This window comes from Sapajus apella, unplaced genomic scaffold, assembly GCF_009761245.1.
Source record: "Sapajus apella isolate SASKATOON/1434 unplaced genomic scaffold, GSC_monkey_1.0 scaffold7, whole genome shotgun sequence".
Classification (NCBI taxonomy): domain Eukaryota; kingdom Metazoa; phylum Chordata; class Mammalia; order Primates; family Cebidae; genus Sapajus; species Sapajus apella.
Genome location: NW_022436947.1, coordinates 20,135,375 through 20,159,432, shown reverse-complemented (window position 1 = coordinate 20,159,432; position 24,058 = coordinate 20,135,375). Strand labels below are relative to the sequence as shown.

At 35.5% G+C, this 24,058-nt stretch overlaps 1 protein-coding gene across 3 annotated transcripts in view; it reads left to right on the top strand.

Annotated features, from left to right (window-relative positions):
- The window catches only part of ING3 (inhibitor of growth family member 3), a 29,885-nt gene extending 15,309 nt beyond the window's left edge, over positions 1 to 14,576 (top strand). For 2 of the 3 annotated variants that reach the window (XM_032276172.1, XM_032276173.1), the window contains 8 exons: positions 2,139 to 2,235; positions 4,020 to 4,091; positions 4,879 to 4,998; positions 5,287 to 5,444; positions 6,648 to 6,841; positions 7,983 to 8,175; positions 10,453 to 10,491; positions 12,056 to 14,576. In XM_032276172.1, coding sequence (XP_032132063.1) covers positions 2,139 to 2,235; positions 4,020 to 4,091; positions 4,879 to 4,998; positions 5,287 to 5,444; positions 6,648 to 6,841; positions 7,983 to 8,175; positions 10,453 to 10,491; positions 12,056 to 12,172 — 990 coding nt within the window. In that variant the 3' untranslated portion in view covers positions 12,173 to 14,576. Of the gene's footprint in view, positions 1 to 2,138; positions 2,236 to 4,019; positions 4,092 to 4,878; positions 4,999 to 5,286; positions 5,445 to 6,647; positions 6,842 to 7,982; positions 8,176 to 10,452; positions 10,492 to 12,055 lie in introns of those variants that run through there. The other variant, XR_004268306.1, reaches the window with a different exon arrangement.
- The last annotated feature ends 9,482 nt before the right edge of the window (positions 14,577 to 24,058 follow it).

Sequence of the window (24,058 nt, the reverse complement as noted above, 5' to 3'; positions counted from 1 at the left end):
CATATGTAAATCTTGATTTTTCAACTAAATTCTAATTCCTATGAAGGCAAGGATTCTCTTCCATTCTTTATATATCCTCCATTTAATCCAGCACCAAGCACATGATAGCTCATTATTTATTATTGGTATAATTGTAGATATTAAAAGCAGTGTTTTCATTGCATTAGTAGTCTTGGCACTTAAATATGAATATTTTTTCTGATTTCCCTTGAGATTAAATTTTGACAATGAAAGAGGTATGCTTGAATAACAGACGTCTGTGTTCACACGATTATTGGAAGGGAGATTCCTTTAAAGGATGCTCAATTACCTGCAGATTCTTTGAATAGGAGCAAGGATTCACAATATGTGATGTTACAGGTTTTTAAATATTCTAGAACTCTGAAAAGTAATGTGTGTGTAAAGGTAGAGGGAAAACTGGCTTTCAATTATTGAAAAAGTACAAACCAACACCCTAATGATTGTTGTTAATATATAAAATACAAATAATAGGACAATATTATACTTTTTATACTTGAGTTATATTATTCTGAAGAATTAAAAAAAAAAAAAGAGTTGGTTCCTGCATGCAAAAAGTTCAGAGGTCAATGTCAGGTAAATGGCAAAGCACAATTCTTTACAGATAGATTTGGTTTCTGTAATGCATTAACTATATGACTTTGGGCATGTTACTTAAGTAACCCCTCTGAGTTACTTTACCTGTAAAGTGAGGACAGTAATAACCAAAAAGATCAGATTGAGGGATAGAAAAGAGAGGTCATCTGATGTGCCAAGCACATTACCTGCCCTTCGTAGGCATCTAACCCATGCACATTGTGTTTTGCTGCCTTTCTCCCCTTCTTCCTCATGTTAGTTACACATTATTTAATTCTAAGCCTCACTTAAAATGTTGCCCTGATAATAGTATCATAGCACTTTTTTTTTTTTTTTTTTGGGGGGGGACGGAGTTTCGCTCTTGTTACCCAGGCTGGAGTGCAATGGTGCGATCTCGGCTCACCGCAACCTCCGCCTCCTGGGTTCAGGCAATTCTCCTGCCTCAGCCTCCTGAGTAGCTGGGATTACAGACACGCACCACCATGCCCAGCTAATTTTTTTGTATTTTTAGTAGAGATGGGGTTTCACCACGTTGACCAGGATGGTCTCGATCTCTTGACCTCGTGATCCACCTGCCACGGCCTCCCAAAGTGCTGGGATTACAGGCTTGAGCCACCGCGCCTGGCGCATAGCACATTTTGATATCTGTAGGAAAGTTATTTCGAATTCTAGCAGTAATCCAGTGGGAAACTAGACTTGGAAAAAGGATGTTGTCAATAATGTGACATGAATATTTTTCAAAGAATTTGTGTGTTTTTTTGTTTCACTTCAAAGTAGTAAGTTTGAAAAAGTATTGAAAAATATTTAATATTAAGCTTAAAAATACATTAAGACATTTATTGTTAGTTTGAGGTGTCATATAATTTTCTGAAATTAATCAAAAGATCTCTCAGTGAGAAAATAAAATTTTGCCAACTTAACTAGGGAAGTAATATTATAAATAAAATAATTTTAACCAGACCTTTTGAGGAATGGAGTTTTCTGACTAAAAACCCCTTTTGTTACTCTTCATGTAAATGTTTACAAGCATAATGGTTCACTTTCATGCCTAAGAGAAATAGATGTGTAGAATATAGGAGCTTCTTTATAGACTAGGGATCTTTCATCATTCTAAATAACAGCTTTTATCATATGACAATGTGGATGATGGCCTTATACGTAGGAGGAGATTAGGCTTTAAGTAATCACAGGGCATATATTATGAAAAGTAACCAGCCTCCACCCCCTCCTCCCATCTCTAATCCCTAATCTCAGTTTTTTTTAATTTTCACGTCCTTACTTCTGAAAATGGAGTATAGAACATTTCCTAACAAGTTGAGAGTCCGGGTCTTAGAATTTAAAATGTATTAAAGGAGACTTGGGAGATTATTAGCCTAGTACCCTCATTTTATAGATTAACAACCTCTGAGGCATAGGTTAATTGACTTGCTTAAGGATACTAAGCAGATTCACTAAAAGAAACAAAGATTTAGGTTTCCTCATTAAACTGACACTTTAACAGTGTCCCAAATTTTGGTGGTTATCTTTGATCTTCTTTGAAACAGGTAGATCGACACTTGAGAAAGCTGGATCAGGAACTGGCTAAGTTTAAAATGGAGCTGGAAGCTGATAATGCTGGAATTACAGAAATATTAGAGAGGCGTAAGTAAAATTTACAGTTTTCCATCAATATTGGAGAGTACATGTGCAAATCACTGAGAAGACACTTGTCCCACAGAGGCTTTTCAAATCCTGCCCTTCAGTGGATGGTGGCATCCAGGCCAGATAGCTTGGACCCTAGCAATTAGAAATGTTTGGGTCATGAATACTGAGAGAGAGAATATAGGATATCATCCACTCACTTTTTATGAAATAGCATATTAAATCGTTTTTACATCCACATATCCTAGTAAGTTGAGTGGTAAGAACAAAAATTTAGAGAAACGTAACCATCGGGAGACAAATTAACTATCTTGCATTAAGTGTGTTGACTTTACCCTGCCTCTTTATATACTTAAGCTTTGAGGAAGGTGGTTAGTTTCTCTTCATAAGAATTACTTTATGGCTTTTCCTTAACTGTATATATTGAAAAAGAATCAACTTTGTTTCATAACACTACCTCTTTTTCTTAAGGAAGCGTTTCCTTCTTTTGCTTATCAGCAAGAAACCATTTTAATATTTCTTTGCAAGGCTCTATTTGATCTCCTGCTATAACTTACCCCTGTCACTTCTTTAGTGTGACTTCCCAAAAATGGAAGCATGAACACTGTTTCCTTAACTAATTTATTAGCATTTTTTCTAACCTAAATAGGTAACATACATGAAAGCAGTTAGTGTGGTACTAGGCGTAGAGTAGGCACTCACTAGGTGTTAATTGAACCAAATTAGTATTATGGCTAATTTCTACTAGAGTTTAATTAAAACTTTCAAGCATATTTTTTCTCGGTGCATTTTAATAGCAGGCATATGTACCTGTTTCTACACACAGCGGAAAGGTTTCTTTATAGTGCCAATCTATGTATCTCTCTGTATACTCACCAGAAGTCAGCTAGGGAAGCCAATCACAAGTCTGTCTTGATATCCATAGTTGCATTTTTGTGTTCAAAAGTAGATCTATCACTTTAGATAACCATCCTATTTATTTGTGATACTTTTCTTCTTGAGGAACCCTATCTGAAGATAATAAGTATTTTGAGACAAAACTTAAAATTCTTTAGCTGCTTTGATTTTTAAAAAAATGCTGATGATAGCTGTGATAATGATAATTCATGCCTATTCAGTACTGCAGGAAAGTTAATAAAGCATCCTCTCTAAGGACACAGACATATGAAGCAAAATTGGATCAAGTTATAAAAAGTGTTCCACCCTGTGCCCTGCCATAATTTCATCTCAAGGGATCAAAAAATAAACCCAGAAAATTTCATTAGAGTTATTTTTAAGCTTGGTGTTATTCTCACTTTTTGCAAGCAAAATCCCTAACTTCTTTTATGAAGTCTTTATTATCATAATGGCATTTTAATAATCAAATAATTTTTTCATGTAGTAATGTCCCCCATTACGTAGAACTTTAGAATCTCCCATTAAAAGGTCTTCAATTCAGTAAAACTAGGCTGGCTCTTACCAGTAATGAGATTAAAATGTCCATTCATCCTTTTATATGCACCCACTGTGGTAAATTCCCTAATTAGATGCAAGTATGCCTTGAGCCATTTTGTACTTAAGATAAATACTGGGAAAGGAATAACTTAATGTTTAGAGAGAGGATAACTCAGTGTGGGATGGACAGTGGTGATCCTCTAACATGTCTGGCTAAAATGATACAGGCATATGCATCAGAACTTGCTAGTCCTCCTCTGGGTAAGGGAACTCATTGCCTGTAGTAGACTAACGTGAAGTTCTGTGGTGACATTTAATAGTGGTGTATCTCTGTGCCTCTCTTCTTTTAGGATCTTTGGAATTAGATACTCCTTCACAGCCAGTGAACAATCACCATGCTCATTCACATACTCCAGTGGAAAGTAAGTTTGGTGTAGTACAGCTACGTTTTGAAAAACAATTAAAACCTTATTATATCACTTGTATATTCTCTTTTTTTAACTTTATACAACGGATTGAAAAAGAAAGAAATCTTTTTTTTTTTTTTTTTTTTTTTTTTTCCATTGCAAGTACTGGCAGACTATCTTTTTCCTTGGCGAAAGCATATGTGATTCAGAAATGAGTGTTCTGTTTTCTCTTAAATGTTCTCTCTTAGAGGGAGAATGTATGGTACTAATAGCATATATTCCTTCCCTACACATACCTGATTCTCCTTAGGGAGGCTTACAATTGAGGCAGACAATAAACTGTTTTGTAATAGGCCCTTTGTCTTTTTCATCCTTGCTTCTCCAGTGCTTAACCTAATGTTTTGTATGTAATTAAGTCTGAGTGGTTGGTAAGTTAGTGAGTGGATGAATTGTTAGATGACTGGCTGGCTAGTTGATATAGGAAGAGATAGTTGACTGAAAACTTTTCTAAGTGGTAGATAATGTTTTGAAAACAAAATTTTCCTCATATTGTATGTGAGCCCATCATGCATCTTGGGTTATCTTTAGTACTTTGCTACTGAAGTTTTTTAAATGGTGGAGAAGTCTACTCTTAATAAACGTGACACAGAGTTCTCCTTGTCCTGCCTTCTGAGGAAACATCCTGTTCTGTATTTTAGAGGAGCACAGATCATACTATTCCACATTATAACTGGAGAGAAGTATTATACCTTGTCCATAGTTCTCTAAAGTTTAAAAACACGTGAATTCTTTATTTATTTAGAAAGGAAATATAATCCAACTTCTCACCATACAACAACAGATCATATTCCTGAAAAGAAGTTTAAATCTGAAGCTCTTCTGTCCACCCTTACATCAGATGCCTCTAAGGAAAATACGCTAGGTAAGTTAATTTTCTTAAATATAATTGCATTTTTTGTTTGTGTTGGAATAAGGGGAAATAAAATCTTTCAGGATTAATGAATCATACAGTATCTTTGCCTGGTTGAAGTACACATATGGAGAAAGAAGAAAAAGACAACAAGATACATTATTCAGTTGACTTAATGTGCAGTGACATGAAAAATTTTAATTTAATTGTTGTTTATCTGTGCTGGGAAATAATGTATTTTAAACTCACTCACATTATGTTCTCTGCAACGATTTTTCTTTCCTTTTTACGCCTACACAGGTTGTCGAAATAATACTTCCACTGCCTCTTCTAACAGTAACTACAATGTGAATTCCTCCCAACCTCTGCCGTCCTATAACATTGGCTCATTACCTTCAGGAACTGGTGCGGGGGCAATTACAATGGCAGCCGCTCAAGCAGTTCAGGCCACAGCTCAGGTAAAAAGTAGTGTTTAGAGACAAAATGTTACATTTTGTCTGGATCATTGGAAACCTAATAGAAATAACTGGATGTTGTAGGCTGGGCGTGGTGGCCCACACCTGTAATCCCAGCACTTTGGGAGGCCAAGGTGGGTGGATCACCTGAGGTCAGGGGTTTGAAACCAGCCTGGCCAACATGGCAAAACCCCATCTCTGCTAAAAAATAAAAAAATTAGTTGGGCATGGTGGTGGGTGCATGTAATCCCAGCCACTCCAGAGGCTGCGGCAGGAGAATCACTTGCACCAGGAGGCAGAGGTTGCAGTGAGCCAGGACTGTGCCATTGCATTCCAGCCTGGGCGATAGAGCAAGACTGTGTCTCAAAAAAAAAAGAAATAACTGATGTAAACAAGTAGTTTTCCAACATTGTATAGTTTCATTTTTAAGTCATGGTTTTATGGTACCTGATACTTTATTTAATGAAATAACATGTAGGAATTACCCGACTGATAATGAACAGTAAAAAATAGGTTTATCATGCAGATTATCTGCACACCCTTCTCACAATAACTGCTCATGTTGCCCGTGTTCTTGACTGCAGTCCACAGCACATGCTAACCCAGTGCTTCATTCTTTCTACCAGTTCCAAGGCTTCCTCTGTAACCCTGGACTTCAGTCATCTTGAGTTTGTTCACTTCTGTATAGTTTGTCTGTATTTCAAATGAAGAAGTTGCCCATCCCGTAGTTTATATTCTAACTGTGTAAACTCTTATTATAAATCTTTCCGTAAAAAAGCTTGGGCCGGGTACCTCACGCCTGTAATCCCAGCACTTTGGGAGGCTGAGGCAGGCGGATCACCTGAGGTCAGCAGTTCAAAACTAGCCTGACCAACATGGTGATACCTTGTCTCTACTAAAAATACAAAAAAATTACCCAGGCATGGTGGTGGGCACCTGTAATCCCAGCTACTTGGGAGACTATGACATGAGAATCTCTTGAACATGGGAGGTGGAGGTTGCAGTGAGCCAAGATCGCGCCACTGCACTCCAGCCTGGGTGACAGATCGAAACTCTGTCTCAAAAAGAAAGCTTAAATTCCAGTGATGAAAATAATAGTTGAAACAATATCCGTTAATACTGGGTAAACCAAAATAAAACTATAACTTGAAAAAGAAAATCTGCATAGTTACATATATCGATGCTATCAATCAATGTCTATTTAAGATGAAGGAGGGACGGAGAACATCAAGTTTAAAAGCCAGTTATGAAGCATTTAAGAATAATGACTTTCAGCTGGGAAAAGAATTTTCAGTGGCCAGGGAAACAGCTGTCTATTCGTCATCTTCGGCACTTATGACAACATTAACACAGAATGCCAGTTCATCAGCAGCTGACTCACGGAGTGGTCGAAAGAGCAAGTAAGTTTTATTGCTATAGTAGCCGCACACCTTTACTGAGTACTTGGTCTACTTGATACCTCAGCCAGGCCTGTCTATGTTAAAGGCAGGATATAATGGATTAAAATGAACCTTGCAAAGGTGAGGAGACATGCAGTTTTCATTTATACTGCCATATTTTGAAGGGATAAAATCTTTAAAAAGTGTTACAGTTGTTTTTAATTTTTCTACAGTCTTAAGTTTGTTAATACATGACTTCTATTTATCTTCTTTCATTCATTAAGATAAGTAATTTTATGTAACTGCTTTTCATTTATTGCCCTTTATTTTGCCATGTGTTTCAAGGTAAATTAATGCATGAAATGTAAATTATATCCTGGTGATTTTTTTAAAAAACAAGATTTTTCATTTTGATTAACAGCAAACAAGGCATCTTAATTCTTAGTCTTGGGTCCCAAAAATTAATGGTATGAAAATATCCCTAGATTTATATATGAGACTTGGGACGATTTTGTAAGCTTTAGATATGAAAACTTGATAGCACTTATCACTGTCTATCCCAGGTAACTGTGGGTTTATATATAATGAAAGTTAAAATGCTAGCCAAAATAATTAGTTACATAGTATTTATGTTATCTGTATTTTTAAGTGTTACATTTTCTGTGAAGTAATCCCTAAAAGAATGGTCAATATGAAATAACCACAACAGAAGTGTCATCTTAAAAATTAATTAATCTTAATAGTGCAAGTTTAATGTGATTTCTTTTGATAAAATTTAGAATTTAAATAATGTATGGCTTAGCGATAAATTACTTGTAAATTTTTACACTCTTGGTTCCCTGCCATACATGTGGTAGGTGTTCATACATCAGTTGATGGCTATAACCACTTACATCAAATGTTTTTGTGTATTTGTGCTTTAGGTTTTGATGCAGAATATTCAGTTTACTTAAAAATACAAATAATGTCTGCAAAGTAGCCATAACTTGTATTATTCAAAGTGCTACCTACAGTTTAAGTCATTGGTAAACCCAAATTACTTTAACTTAGACTTTAATTTATACATTTGATGTCATTTCATTTTATACCATTTATTTAGGAGTTATTCTATGGTAGCTTCTGGATCGTGTGCAAATAAAACTTACACTGTTTTTTTTTTCAGAAACAACAACAAGTCTTCAAGCCAGCAGTCATCATCTTCCTCCTCCTCTTCTTCCTTATCATCATGTTCTTCATCTTCGACTGTTGTACAAGAAATCTCTCAACAAACAACTGTAGTGCCAGAATCTGATTCAAACAGTCAGGTTGATTGGACTTACGACCCAAATGAACCCCGATACTGCATTTGTAATCAGGTAAAAGTCTGGTATATGTATAAAAGTAAAATTTGAATAAACTAGAAAAAAGAGAACTATTTCATTTTTAAGCACTTTTAAAAATTCACTTAAAATACCCTTGCTTTATTTGTATACTTTTCTCCCGCTTCGTACAGAAGTGACATTTACTGTAAATATTGAGTATAAAGAAAACTGTTAGCCATAATCTCAGCCCTCAGATATAATCTGTAACTAAACATTTTTGATGTACCACCCCGTGCACATTGGCTTCCTTAATAAAATACAACAGACTGGGTGGCCTAGACAACAAAAAATTATTTTCTCACAGGTATGAAGACCGGAAAGTCCAAGATCAAGGTGTCCACTGATTCAGTTCTGGAAGAGGGCTCTCTTCCTAGATGCAGATTGCTGCCTTCTCACTGAGCCCTCACATGGTAGATAGAGGGAGAAAGTGTGCTCTGGTGTCTCTTCTTATAAGGGCACCAGCCTTGTCAGAGTAGGGCTCCACTCTATGACCTTATTTAACCTCTACCACCTCCTCATAGGTCCTATGTCGAATTACAGTCACTTTAGGGGCTTCAACATTGAGACATAAGCATGCATTTCGTAACACGTGTCTATGCAGATATGCACACGTCTGTGGGTGTAAGTTTGTCCGTAGGAACCACAGTGTATACTTTCCTGTTACTGGCTTTTTTCTCTAAATCAGGTATATTGAACATGATTTTTCTTTAAGATCATATTTTTAATCTTCACATAGTTATCTCTTATACCATGCACTATAGTTTATTTAACCAATACCTAGCTATAGATTATTGTATTGGTATTAATTTGTTTGAAATTAGGGATAATATTACAATAGACATTTTTTAAATGTAATCCATTATATATGTCTAATTTATTGGTTAATTTTTTAGAAATAAAATTAGGCTGCAAATATTTGACAGACTACCAAAATATATTTTCTAGAAATTTATTACTAAAAATTAATGAACATGCCTGTTTGCTAAACCCTGTCCAACACTGGATATTATTTTCTTTTAAAAACCAAGCACCAATTTGACAGTTTTATATCATGATTGTTTTAATACACACTAGTATTAAAGTTGGACATTTTTGACCATTTTTATTTCTTACATTATGAATTGACTCCTAATGGTGTTGGCTGATTTTTCTGTTGTTTTTGTTATGTACCTTAAACGTTTGCTTGATTTAGTTTTTTTTATAATTCTAAAATTTTATATAGTTGTGACTATTAATCTTTTTCTTTATGAAGCGAGCCATGAATTATATACTTAGAAGAGCTTTTGCTCTTATTTCCACAAAAATTTGTCTTGTATAATATTTTCTCCTAGATTTTGTATAGTTTTGTCTAGTTCTTTATGTGCTTCAGTTCCTTCACATTTAAATCTTAGTCTATCAGCATACTATTGGGTCTTACATTATGAGTTGCCAATCTGATTTTTAAAAATTGTAACAATTTGTTAGGTGTTCTGCTATCACCTGATAAACATTTTTCAGTACAAATGATTAAGGAAAGCATATCCTGTATCCTGGCAATGAAAGTAGATTACTTGCAAAAGAACAAAATCAGACTGAAGCTAGAGATTTCCTCTTTAACACTAAAAATCTCGAACGTGATGCAATGTCTGTAGAACTTTCAGGGAAAAATAAAGAGCACCCCAAAACTTAATATTCAGAGAAATTATTTCTATGTATAAGACCATGTAAATATATTTTCACTTATGCACAGAATCAAAAGATGTGCTATCTAGTTAATCCTGTCTGAAAAATTATTCAGTCCATAGGGAACTTAAGTGAACTCATGAATTAGGAAGTTATACCCTGAAATGCTGGTGATAAACAGCAAAAGAAAAATGAGAAAGGACATAAAATAGATAATTTTAGAAATTTCAAGGAAGTGGTCTATTCATTGCAAAAATTTAAATGACCTAATGTGACCCAAGAAGTAAAAACTTACAGTAAATAAATAATCAAGAAAGAAACTTAAAATTTTTGCAGTAAGAACTACCCAGAAAGATGACTGCTTCGTCCAGGTGGTTTATATCACAAGTCCTTCTAGACATCCGAAGGGCAGATAATTCCTGTGCATTTCCTCTCACCCTTGACCCCGCCCCCAAATGAGTATTTAAGGAAAAAACTATTACACCTTGATTCTCAGTGTAATTGTATATTCAGTGTATTTCTCTCTAATTTCCAACAGGATCATAAACAGTTAATTGAGATTTAGGTGTTTGTTACATAGTCATAATACATTTAATTTTTTTTAACTAGGTATCTTATGGTGAGATGGTGGGATGTGATAACCAAGATGTAAGTATTAAATTTTTCTATATAGGAATGAAAAAAAAATAATCACAGGCTGTTATTACTTGAATATTTGTCTTATTTGCTGTATGGCTTGGTCTAAGAAAACAGGTTTGCAGTTACATTCATTATGTTATGCTAATGCTAAAATATTCCTCTTCAAAATAGGGCAGTGTCCCTTAATGTGTTACCTATTTTAGTTTTTAAAGTGAATTTTATGGTTGTATATACAGATTGTTTGTCTCATAAGTGTTATGTTGTATGAAAATTATAAATACCTTCTTTCCCTTTGCTAAAAAATACTGTTTACTGGAATCCAATTCATTTATCATGTTGAAAAAAATGGAATTTTAAAACAATTCATTCTTTTAGACTGTACCATGCTAAAGCAAAGGGTAGGATAATTGAGGATCTAATGTGAGATTATCTTCCTCTCATGAGTATAACATTTTTTACTGTACTCTGCAATTGTCAGCTGATAAGAGCCACCTCTGATACAAAAAATAAAGGAGATTTGAAAGGAAGGAATCCTGGGTTTTAGGAGACTTAATTTTGGTTAGAGATACAAGTTTTTTATTGAATACTGACAATATTGTTATCTGGTAATTTTGACTTCCTCCTTATTTTCATATAGCTCAGTCCCCATTTCTTCCACTTTTACTCCAGAGGGGTAACAGAACCCTGAAATTTTACAGAAGTACTAATTAGTAGTGACAGGTTCTTAAGATTAACAAGAGTTTTAAATTTGTAAAACAATCTGAAGATTAAGGGGGTTGCCTAGGTGCATTAAAACTCTAGACTTCATAGGGTCACAGCAACATGCTTGCACAGATGGGGACAGACCCTCATTCTATTTCCCTATCTGGAATGCCTTGTAGGCTGTTTGTGGTTATTGCAAAAACAATATTGCCCAACCACCTCAAGAACATCGCTATAAACTCTTCTGGGGCAGTTAGTAAAAATGACGATTGAGATTCCTGTGTTTAGCAGCATCATGCTTCTCTGATTCTTCTCACTCCCAGTTTGTACTCTTCTGAGTGCTAAGACTTCCCATGAAAGAGTAAAACTGCTTAATACGTTTCAAAGAGGAATACTTTTTCACTCTGTTTCTAGGAATAGAAACACCCAGGTAGGAAATCCAGGGCATAAGACATAAATTAATGTCTTTAATTACAATCAACTTATTCCACTTAATGAGAGAGCAAATAAGGCTGAATATTAAATAAAATCTTAAAATATATTTACCTTCTACATAGAAGACTTATCTCACTTCTTTTTGCCCATGAAAGTTGAAAATCAGTGAGTTTTCGTTAATTATTTAGGATTATAGGACTAGATTACATGGACCTTAGGGTTCTTGAAGAGGCATAATTTTTCTGTGCCTCCATTTCTTCATCCATGAGGCTTATTGCTTAGACTAAATGATGTCTAAATGATCAAGATCTAAAGATTCTGATGTCACACATCTAATTATTATTAAATGGATTATTCATTCCCCTGAGTATATTTTAATATACTCTCTTGTCTTTAGAAGTACTGAAATCTTGTTTCTTGCAATTGTGCTTTCTAGTGTCCTATAGAATGGTTCCACTATGGCTGTGTTGGATTGACAGAAGCACCAAAAGGCAAATGGTACTGTCCACAGTGCACTGCTGCAATGAAGAGAAGAGGCAGCAGACACAAATAAAGGTGGTTCTTTTGTTTGAGGAAGAAATAAACTTCAGCTGAACATTTTATATAGGACTTTAAAAAGAAGAAAAGAGAAAAAAGAAACAATGCATTTCCAGGCAACCACTTAAAGGATTTACATAGACAATCCTATAAGATCTTGAACTTGAATTTTATGGGTTGTATTTTAATAATGTAAGTAAATTATTTATGCACTCCTGGCGTGCTATGAATATTATTCCAGTTAGCCTTTGATTATTTCAGTGGCCAACATATGCAGACATTTGTACTCCTCAACCATTTTCTCAAAGTAATGGGCATTCTATAATTTAGACTTCAAGGAATTTCAATGATGAAGATTTTAAGGAAAGTATTTTATATTCAACAGGTATATTCTGCTGCATGTACTGTACTCCAGAGCTGTTATGTAACACTGTATATAAATGATTACAAAAAAAAAAGTCAGTGCTTCTAAAAAGAATTTAAGATAATGGTTTTTAAAATGCCTTTATAATAAGCTTTGTTTCTTTGTGAAACTAATTCAGCAGGCTGAAGGAAATGGTTCATGTGATAAAGTGGGCTGGTATCCTCTAGAGTACCTGGGTACATAAACAGAAACTCCTGTAGGTAAAAAGGAATTTGTGCCATTAGTCTTTCTATGTTTCTGCATCCAGATAGAGTGCAGTTCATGAGGGCGGGGGTGGGGGACTGAAGGGGAAAGGGTGTTAAAGTGATACATTTTTATACCAAATGTGTTTATTTTTTTGTGCAAGTAATCCTTAAAATTGCAATTGTATTAGGTGTTAAAATAAAGTTTTTAAAAAATTACTTGTATTTATACTTTACATAATGAAAATTTCTGAATTCCAATTAACTTTCAACTTTCATAATCTAAAAAGAATCAGAGACCCGGGACACAGAATACTGTGTAATCTGTGATGTCTTTAATCACGTTTGGAATTTGTGATATGAGAATATAGGAAAGATATTTTTAATGTTCATTTGAAATGCCAATGTATTTTTTTTTTTGGAACATCTTTCTGGCTTTTCCTTGGGTCTAAGAGACGTGAAAGAAGTTTAAGTACAGCAGTTAAATAATGGTTATGGGTGATTTGACTGGAGGCAATGTAGTCAAATAAAGAGACCCTCCTCGTTGGGAGCTTAAAATTCAGCCATTTTTGATTCTACCACATACTGGTATGACAGTTAATTCAAATTTTGTATTGCTTTGGGCCTTATTACACCAGGGTGATGCTGGCTATAGAATAGGTCTTATTCTATAGGTGCTACTTAAATTATAAATTTACATAGTGGAGGTTTTATTTAAAGTATAATATTGAGTCTAGTCGATAGAAAAATCCTTAACTTTTAAGATACTTATTACATCATATTGTAATGAGTATTGAAACTTAACTAGTTCCATCAGATTTCTGCTTTAATTAACCCACTTATGAGCCTCTTAGAACTTATTCAGGAAACAGTACAAAATCTATGCAAGGCTACCCAAAGGGTGTGAGGTAGATAGGGGATGTCAGAGGTTTCTTCAAGCCTTGAGATTCCATGATTCTGAGCTGCCACAGTCTGATTTTGTAACTCTGACAGACCCCTAAATAAGTTAGGTTCATTTTATAACTCTGACAGAACCTCTAACTAAGTTAGGTTCATTAGTTCAATATGTACTCATGATTTCATAATATCATGATTATGATTTCATGATACTCAGTATTTTCATGAAGATTTATAACCCTTTAAGAAGTGATAAATAATGTAGTATTTAATTAGTTTATCAAAGTAGATTACCTAGAGATGCTCAAATGTATGATTTACATCCTCTATATATTATGACCATTCCAAACTCACTCATTTTATAGAATTAGTCAAAGGAAAAAGCCTTATGTGCAGCCTTATTTGAAGAGAAAGTTCTTTGTGTGAGTCAGGAACATCCTGTTTTCCAGCTGCTATGTCTCCTTTCAGTGTGTGAATTCCACTCCTTACCAAATCACTCATAAAACACTTTGACAAGTTTTAAACTCAAACATTGAATATTTTATGAAGCATGTGTAAAGAAATAAACCAAAATTTGGTGCAGGTATTTAGTAAAGGCTAGAACCTGTTAATATCTGAGACATATAATGGGCCCAAACATGGAACTACCTCATCCCCCCCCGAAAATGTGGCCAACTATTAATATTTTTTGTGACATTGACACCAAGGGGCATAGTAAGTATTTTTGGTATTATAAAATACACATTCAAAATCTCTGCTGTACAAAACTCATGTAATAATTGGTGGAACAAAATTTCCAAATGTGGGTTCACAGTTCGTAGGTGGTGAAAATTGAGGCCTTACTGCTGTGGAGTGTATATCAAAATGTTCATGGAGACACATTTGAAGCAATAAATGGCTTAATTAAATGCCAAAATAAAGCTGAGTGTTTGATAAGTACACAATCATTCTTTTCAAGGGCAGTTTATATTTTTTTCTCTTCTCCTTTAAAGCAAATTCCACATTTTAGGTTTTTAACCATCTTAGGTTTGTGCAATTTAGTGCCCTTTGTCCTTAGACTTTAGAAATAGTCTTATTGATCTAATTATTTTAATCTTCTGCAAATAAATGTGTAACAAACTTGGATTATAAAGGAGTAAGATACTCTAATGTGTAGACATTGCAATGGTTTTCCCCTCAGCTTTCTCATATAAAAATACACATATTTTTTAGCAGATGGGTTTTAAGAGAAAAAAACTCTCAAAAATATTATTTAATTTTACAAATATTAAGCACCTAGGTGCTGAGAGTAGATGAAGGTATTGTATGTGTTTGTGTGTGAGGGAGTTTGTGTGGGCAGACATGTTAAATAATTGTGATATTTTGATAAATGCTATAATGGATATACAAAGCACTGGGAGAACGCTGGGAGGCAGGGAAATTGATTGCTGACATAATCAAGAAGACTTAACAAAGGAGGTGTCATTTGAACTGAGTCCTACAAACATGTAGTAGAGACGGTGTTCACGGCAGAAGAAACTCTTCACATGCATTCTGGAGCTTAAGGCAGTCTGGAAAGAGTGGCCATGAGGCAGGTAGACATAGTGTCAGGTAAAGAAGCCAAAAGACAGCAAGAGTCTATTCATGAAGAGCAGGAATTGTTTGTTATAGAAATCAGAGGCTAACATTTACATATTGTTGGTTAACTGTAGTTAGGATTATTTTAACAGTTTAATGAAATCATAGCAATTCCCTTATTAGGATTATAAAGTAGGGATGGCTTAAAATTAATTAGTCTGTAAATTGGAAAATGTTAAATTTAGGTGGATCTTTTCCCTTGATTTTTGGAAGACAAATTAGAATTGCTAGTCAAGATTTTTAGATTTCCTTATTTAGATAATAAAATTGAAACTGCTGAACCAGTTCATAGCTTCTGATCCAGGATCTTCATATTCATGATTTGATTCTGCTACAGAGAAATAAGTTTAAAGTGATTTAAAGATGAACTAACTTCAGATTTCTGGGATTTTCTTTTGAGTCAGGGTTTCGCTCTGTCACTCCTCAGGCTGGAGTAGAGTGGCACAATCAGCTCTCTGCTGCCTCTTCCTCCTGGGCTCAAATGATCCTCCTGCCTCAGCCTCCTGAGTAGCTGGGATGACAGGCATGCACCACCAACGCCTGGGTTTTATATTTTTTGTAGAGACAGGGTCTCAGTTGCCTAGGTTAGCCTTGAACTCCTGGCCTTAAGTGTGTATTTTAAATTGAAGTTTGATATAAGAAAAATGTAAGAGAGCAGCCTCTGGCTATTTCTGTTTTAAGCAGTAAGTCACATATACCTTCTAAGTCTGTGTTTTAACTAATAGATTGTTAGAAGCCTACACATTATTAAAATATTTATTCGAAAGCAATTTAATTATTAATGAATTCTCCAGAGCTGTATAATTCAGTTTTTAGTTAATTAGGTACCACCTTTAACTTTCTTTACTGTTAAAGGAAATTACAGAGGAGAACATTATAACCATTCATCTTTCTGCTGCTTATTAAAAGTTTGAAGATTTGATGAAACTTACTGTCGGTGTGGGACGTGAGAGTGTGGATGCATATGTCTGTTGATGTGTTGTTTATTCACTTTCTCCACCTCTACCTGCCTACGTTAATGAATACAAATAGCTCTACTTAGGAAGGTTCATACTAGTTGCTACTAATCTTTGAGGATGGACTAATTTAAAAAATTCACAGGTTTAATATCAATTGTAGGCAAAAACTAGTGGTCATATGCTAACTATTTTCTGCGTGGTTCAATCTGCTCTGGTACAGGAACCCTCCATACTGTATGTTAAAATAAGAAGAATTGTAATAGGCATCAAGTTACCTTAAAAAACTGTAAAAGTCAAATGTAATGCCCCAGACATTTGACCTGAACATAAAAATATGAGGCAATCCATTAGAATGATTTAATTAATATTATAACTAGTTTTAATAATTAAACTTACTTGGTTTTAATAAAACTAGTTAAAATATTAGTAAAGTCATTCTAATGGATTGCCTCATTTTTATGCTCAGGTAGATATGAGGTATTAGTAAAATCTAATTCTGATGAGGTATGACCTCCCTGGTATATATCCCATTTGAGTTTATCCAAGTTTATAATTATATCCTTGAAGTATTTGTGTATTTGTCTTTAATATGATCATTCATTTTTTTCTTGAATACTTTGAGGAACTGGATGTATTTTTCGTGGGTTTCCCAAATGTGCCAAAACACATTTTCACTTTACCAGTGGTCATGATGCATAAATGTTTTTAAAAGAGTGATCTGTTGAAAGAAGAAAAGAAAAGCTTATATATTGTTAGAGATCATATGGTTTAAATTAGATTTAGGAGTAACCTTTTGACTTTATGTGATGGAATGTGACCAAAGGGCTATACTCAGTGAAAGAATGTTTCCTTCTGACCCAGCCAGCTGAGCTATGTGAATGCCAGCATTCAGTGAAGTGATGAAACAAAACCTACCTCCCTCCCATCCACATCACACACATCCATTTTTAGATAGTCAAATGACACATATAAAAGTTTTAAAATACCTTTTATTTTCTGAAAATGGAAATAAGTGTTTGAATTGTTATTACATTGAAAAAGAAAGGAAAGAGGAAAAGAAAATGAGAAAAGAAGCTAAATTATGTGGCTGTCTTGAGACATTTAAAAATATATATACAGTTTCCAAAGAGTCTTATCAGAGAAGATACATGAGGTTCCTAATGGAGATCATTGTTTGATCTGTCATATAACAAATGAAAGTTAAATTTTTTCATGTTTTATATATTATTGAACTGATAAAAACAGAAATTCTGGCTCCATGCCAAGGTATAAATTTATGTCCTGGAGAAAGTAATGAAAATAAATAGTATAATTCATTGGGTTAAATATTTACCCAATGAAATGTTTACCTCACCCCACGCACCCTCCCCCATTTTACATGTGTGCTCACTAATAGAAGTGATTCTACCTGTCTCTCTTAGAATGTGTGTATACATATATACAGATATATCTCTATATATTTATATATAATCTTTTAGAGGATGCAAATTTCAAAGACAAATTTGAGAGGCTTAAAGGAAATTAGACGCCCGAAGTTGCATTTGTTTTGAGTAGCAGTATAATTACACACTCAGGAAATGGCTACAATTCTAAGGAAGCTAATCATGTCATTGCCTTAAGCTGCTGAGGCACTCACTATTCTAACTTAAGTAACAGACAAATCTCAAGCAGCCGTATGTTAAAAAAAAAAAAAAAAATGCAGCAACTATTTGTTCAGTTAATTTTAAGTTCCTTCATCTTGGCACTTTAAAGAAATTCTTATCTATATAGATTTTGGGGGTACACATGCAGTTTTGTTACATGGTTCTACTGCGTAGTGGTGAAGTCTGGGCTTTAAGTGTATCTGTTGCACAAATAGTGAGCATTGTACCCAATAGGTAATCTTTCAATCCCCTTCCACCCCACCCTCTTTTTGGACTCTCTAATATCTGTTATTCCACATGTGTGTCCATGTGTAGCCATTGTTGAGCTCGCACTTATAAGTGAGAAAATGTGGTATTTGATATCATAAGTTATTTCACTCAGGAAAATGCCCTCCAGTTCCATTCATGTTGGTGCGAAAGACATTATTTCATTCTTTTTTATGGCTGAAGGGTACACCATGGGCTGTGTGTGTGTGTTTTTTAAATCCAATCCACTGTTGACGGACATTTAGATTGATTCCATATCTTTGCTGTTGTGACTAGTGCTACAGTAAACATATGGGTACAGGTATCTTTTTGAGTAATTAAGTTTCCTGTCCAAGGAATAATTAGGCCTGATGGCCTGACCCTTCTTACCTTCTGAGATCAGATGAGATCAGGTGTGTTCAGGGTGGTATGGCTGTCGACTGATAGAATGATGTCTTTTCCTTTGGGAAGATACCCAGTATGGGATTGCTGAATCCAATGGTAGTTCTGTTCTTAGTTCCTTGAGAAATATCCATAGGGTTTTTCGTAGAGATTGTATTAATTTACTTTCCCATCAACAGTGTATAGTGTTTCCTTTTCTCTGCATCCTCACTAACATCTTTTGTTTTCTGGGTTTTTTTTCTTTTGTTTATATTTTGTTTTGTTTTAGACAAAGCCTCCCTCTGTTGCCCAGGTGGGAGTGCATCTCAGCTCATTGCAACCTCCGCCTTCTGGGTTCAAGCAATTCTTGTGCCTCAGCGACTTGTGCACCACCATTCCCAGCTAATTTTTGTATATTTAGTAGAGATGCAGTTTTGCCATGTTGGCCATGCTGATCTTGAACTCCTGGCTTCAACTGCCTCGACCCCCCAAAGTGCTGGGATTACAGGCATGAATCACCATTTCAGTCATCTTTTGGTTTTTGACTTTTTAGTCATAGACATTCTGACATGTAAGATGGTATCTCACTGTGGTTTTAATTTGCATTTCTCTGATTAGTGATGTTGAGCATTTTTTCGGTTTTTTTTTTTTTTTGGCCACTTGTATATCTTCTTTTGAAAAGTGTTCATGCTCTTTGCCCATGTCTTAATGGGGTTATCTGCTTTTTTCTTGTTGAGTTGTTTGAGTTCCTTGTAGATTATGGATCTTAGCTCTTTGTTGGATACACAGTTTCAAATATTTTCTCCCATTTCCAGGTTGTCTGTTTGTTGATTATTTCTTTTGCTGCACAACCTCAGCACTTTTAGCATTTTGTGCCAAATGATTCTTTGTTGTGGGAGCTGTCCTGTATGTTGGAGAATACATTTAGCAGCACTCCTTCCTCTATACACTAGGAGTTGGTAGCATCTCTGCCACTCCCTTACCATCATCTGCCAGTTGCGACAACCAAAAATATCTCTAGAATTACCAAATGTCTCCTATTTGGGGAGACAAAGCTGCCTCTTCTTAGTTAAATGTTATCATAATGTGAAATGTGGAAAAATTGAAATAATATTGGAAAACATTTGAATTTATGATGTGTAGAATTCTATAAATACAATTTTTTAAACAATCATTTGCCAAGGATGCTAGATGCCCCCAGGGGATGGAGATGAGTAAAATCTTCTATCATAAGCAGTTTGTATGGCAAAGGATTGTAAGTACACTAGTAATTAACATACAGCACAAATGTAATGAAAATAATTTTGGTACTGATGCAAGTAAATTCAAAATGCCTATTAAAAAGAGTAAGTTGTAAAAAATAAAGTGACCAGTGGAAAACTGTGGAGAACTGAAAATGTGTATGTGCCATTTAAAACAGGCAGCACCAAGTGTTAGCATCGGGAAACCCCAGGTGATTTGTATGCTCAGAAACACAGGTCTAATGTCCAATCAAAGATTGAAAGCATTTAGTTTGGAGGATTTAGTCTATCTGGACTGTTCATTCATCTAGAAACTTACAAAGAGACTGTAGCATGTGTCTGTTCAAACAAACAAATTAAGAAATAGTAGCGAAATGAAGAATTTTCACTGTGGCATTTTACTTCCATGTGTAAACTGGACAAATACTGTGTGCGAGGGGAGTCCTGCAAGTTCTTCATATCACCCTTCGACACAATTCACGGACTTTGTCATATCCTGCTGTCACCCTTCAGAGCCTAGAGTGTTTTTAGGACCACTGAAAAGGAAGATGGAAATCTTCATTTAAAAAAAAAAATGCATAGAAAGCTTCATAGATGATTCAGGGGTCTTAAATTGAAGTCCGTAGTCTGTAGAAAAATTATACTCTTTGTATATAACTCTGTGGAATAATACATCATCAGGTGTATTTGCAAATACCTTAACTGAATACAACATTTGTCTCCTAAGGGACAGTAAAGACTCCAAGGCAGGAATCTGACATTTCACATAGATTTAAAATTAAAATTAAATCTTACATGTGTTTTACACTAATGATAACCACATATATTTTACTCATGTTGTTGTCTTTATCCCAACTAAAAAAGGAGATTTTGTGTTTTGAATTTACAGTAGAAGGTAGTGGTAGGATAACAGAATTCTCAGATAATTGGAGACAATGGTCATCCTACCCTGAATACCATATCTTCATTAACAAATCTGGGAAAGAAATTTTTTGGAATCCTACTGTCTTCAGATAAACGCTAAATAAACTGTTAAACTTGGAAATGATAGCCCTTCTTATCTGTACCTAACACTATTTTCCAGCTGTCTCTCAATGGTCTTCCACTAAGACATAAGAACTTTAGTTTCCCTCTTGGCAGGAGTTGAAATCTTTGCGACTTGTTAGGACCCAGTTGAGAAGTGGCTACTTTTTTCTTATTACCTCTCAAAAGATGTGTATTCCTTATTTTGATTCTCCATGATGCTTGGAATATACCCATCTTCTTGTGGCAGGGACTGCTATCTATTTATCAGCCTTACTTCCTTTTCCTCCTGGGCATGTAGCTAGACCTCATTTCCGTTAGGTGGATCCATATAGGCTCTTTTCAATAGAATATAACACTAGAGGTATATGCCAATTTGAAGCTTGGCTCATAAAAGACCTCCCACACAATTCACCATGCCCTTTCTCATTCATTGTCTGCTAATGGGATGCAGAGGATCCCAGTGGGTATCCAAGAGTCTAGACTATGGAAAGTCACCAGGTGAAAGGACCTTAGGTACCAAATGTCTTAGAGGAAACTGTCAAACACTGAAAAATGATGTGAGTGAGAAACGAGCCCTTATTGTATCAAGCCAATAAAACCTTAAGGTTATTTGTTTCAGCAGTTATCCTACGATGACTAATTCAACAGTGTGTTTCTTATATTTTAGTTGTTTATAATATTTGTCATATGTCTTCTGTTTTTCCCAGCACCTAGGATGATGTTTCTGCATAGTAGAGATTCAGTGTGTCATTCAGGGTTTAAAAACAAATTATGTTCATAGCTTATGGGACAAGTTCTAGAGTCAGCATTAGATAAGAGGTGATAAGAGCTGAGAAGAGGGCTGTCGAACTTTTTAGGGAAGACGTGCTGGAAGGTTAGAGAACAGGCACTGCTGATAAGACTTCCCAGCACTTAATTCATGACGTCACTGCTAGTAACTACAGCTGGATTTTACCTTATCATAGTCAGATAATATCTTGAAAGGGAAAGGCAATTCCCTGCAGGAAAGCAACAGAGCCCAGAATCTGAAGACAGAGAGGGAAATCTATGTCAAAATGTATCCCTAAAAGCATATATTTTCATAGCCTAGGGTGACCTTTGAGGTCATTAGTTGATCCCCGAAACCCCTGTTTTATGAGAAAGATGAAACTCCTGGAGTACAGAAGTATGTAAGTTTCCCAGAGTTTCTGATCCAACATTGGAATCTTCCATTATAAATACTTTTGTTCCTCTAGTTGAAAAAATAAATTAAAAAAAAAAAAAACAAAAACCTTCTTCAAACAATTATTTGAGTGTATACTTTCCTCATCCCCATTCCATGCCAAAGACCAGATGAAATGTGTGGTCTATTTTTTGTATATTTTGTGTTGGAGAGGTTTGGAGAGAAATACTGTTCTGTTTTGTTCAAGTTCAAAATGATAGGATCCTGAAAGGCCTGTTACTGTATTGTCCCAGATTAATCTGCTTAAACAGAGGTTCTTGAATACTGAAATTATTTAGTGTAAAGTGTACTTTATGAAATTATATGCACAAAAGCATTTAGTGTGAAACACTGCCAGAATACACAAGCTCATGGTTCTGGTGAATATTTACCCTCTCACCCCATCCATAAACTAACTTGTTCTCTGTCTTTATTATGCCCTGTTTTGTGTGTGTGTGTGTGTTTTGTTGTTTTTGAGATAGGGCTTCACTCTGTTATCCAGACTGGAGTGCAGTGGCACAACCATGGTTCACTGTAGCCTCGACCTCCCCAGGCTCGGATGATCCTCCTACCTCAGCCTCTTGAGAAGCTGGGACTACAGGCGTGCACCAACATGCTTGGCTAATTTTTTTTATTTTTTGCAGAGATGAAATTTTACCATGTTGTCCAGGCTAGTCTCCAACTCCTGGGCTCAAGCGATCCTCCCACCTTGGCCTCCCAAAGTGCTGAGATTACAGGTGTGAGACATTGCGACAGGCCTCGTTCACTCTTTTGACTCCTTCAGACTCTATCATTCAATTGTGTGTATCCTACCGCCCAGGTGTAAATACCTCCCAGGTGGCGTCTCCACATGCTGCCTTCATGCCACTCTTGCCCTCGTCCTCCCAAACCAGCATCTGTGGGTGAGTACACCTCTACCTCAAAGACGGAAGAGAAGAGAACTAAGAGCTCATGTTTGCTTTTCGTGTTTAGATGCTCCACAGGGCTCATTATTTGATAATTATCTTTTTATGTGTCTGACACCACATCACGCATAAGCTCAGTGAAGACAGAGCACAACCTCAGGATTCAAAATTTAATGGACATGCATTCAACATTCATTTATCCAGCAAATACTCACAGAATGCTTAGGTGCTTTCCATATATTGTTTCATCTAATTGTACCAACAACACTTGAAAGGAAACATTAGTATCCTTATTTCACAAATGAGGAAAGCTGAGACTTCAGTGAAACCACTTGTTTAAGAACAGCTGATAAAAAGTAGTGACATGAGTCATATCCAGATTGGGCTTACTCTAAAATCAGATGCTTGCGGATCACCTTAGTCTATTGGGTGATGATTGCTACTATATCTCCTTTCCACCTCTTGCTTGTACCTTCTGATGCTACCTCTTTTCTCTCTTGCAAATATTTCTTTCCTTCTTTCTTTCTTTTTTTTTTTTTTTTTTTTTGGAGATGGAGTCTCACTCTGTCACCCAGGCTGGAGTTCAGTGGCACAATCTCAGCTCACTGCAGCCTCTGCCTCCCCGGTTCAAGCAATTCTCTGCCTCAGCCTCCTGAGTAGCTGGGATTACAGGTGCCTGCCACCACACCCAGCTAATTTTTTGTATTTTTACTAGAGAAGGGATTTCACCATCTTGGCCAAGCTGGTCTTGAACTCCTGATCTCATGATCCACCAGCCTCAGCCTCCCAAAGTGCTAGGATTACAGGCGTGAGTCTCCCTTGGACTCAGTAGTTAAAACGGGGATTCGGGTTCTTCAATCTACTAGAATCCTTTCTGGGATACTAATTTTCCACCTTCTTCCCAATTTCTATTATTTGAAGTCTAGCTATATCATCTTCTTAAATTTTTTAATACTGTTTTCTTTCATTTCTCCCAACCCAAAGGCAATTTTATTTTAGCATCTGATTTACTCTTTCTTCTGTACCTTGTTCTTAACAATTAAATAATACATACAAATAACTTCAGATTTCCCAGACTCTGTTTTTCAGACTTCTTGCCTTAACAGAACTTAACAGAACCGTCTGATTCTTTATCACTCAGTAACAGCTTTGTCACGCCCTGGATTCCAATTTAGAAATC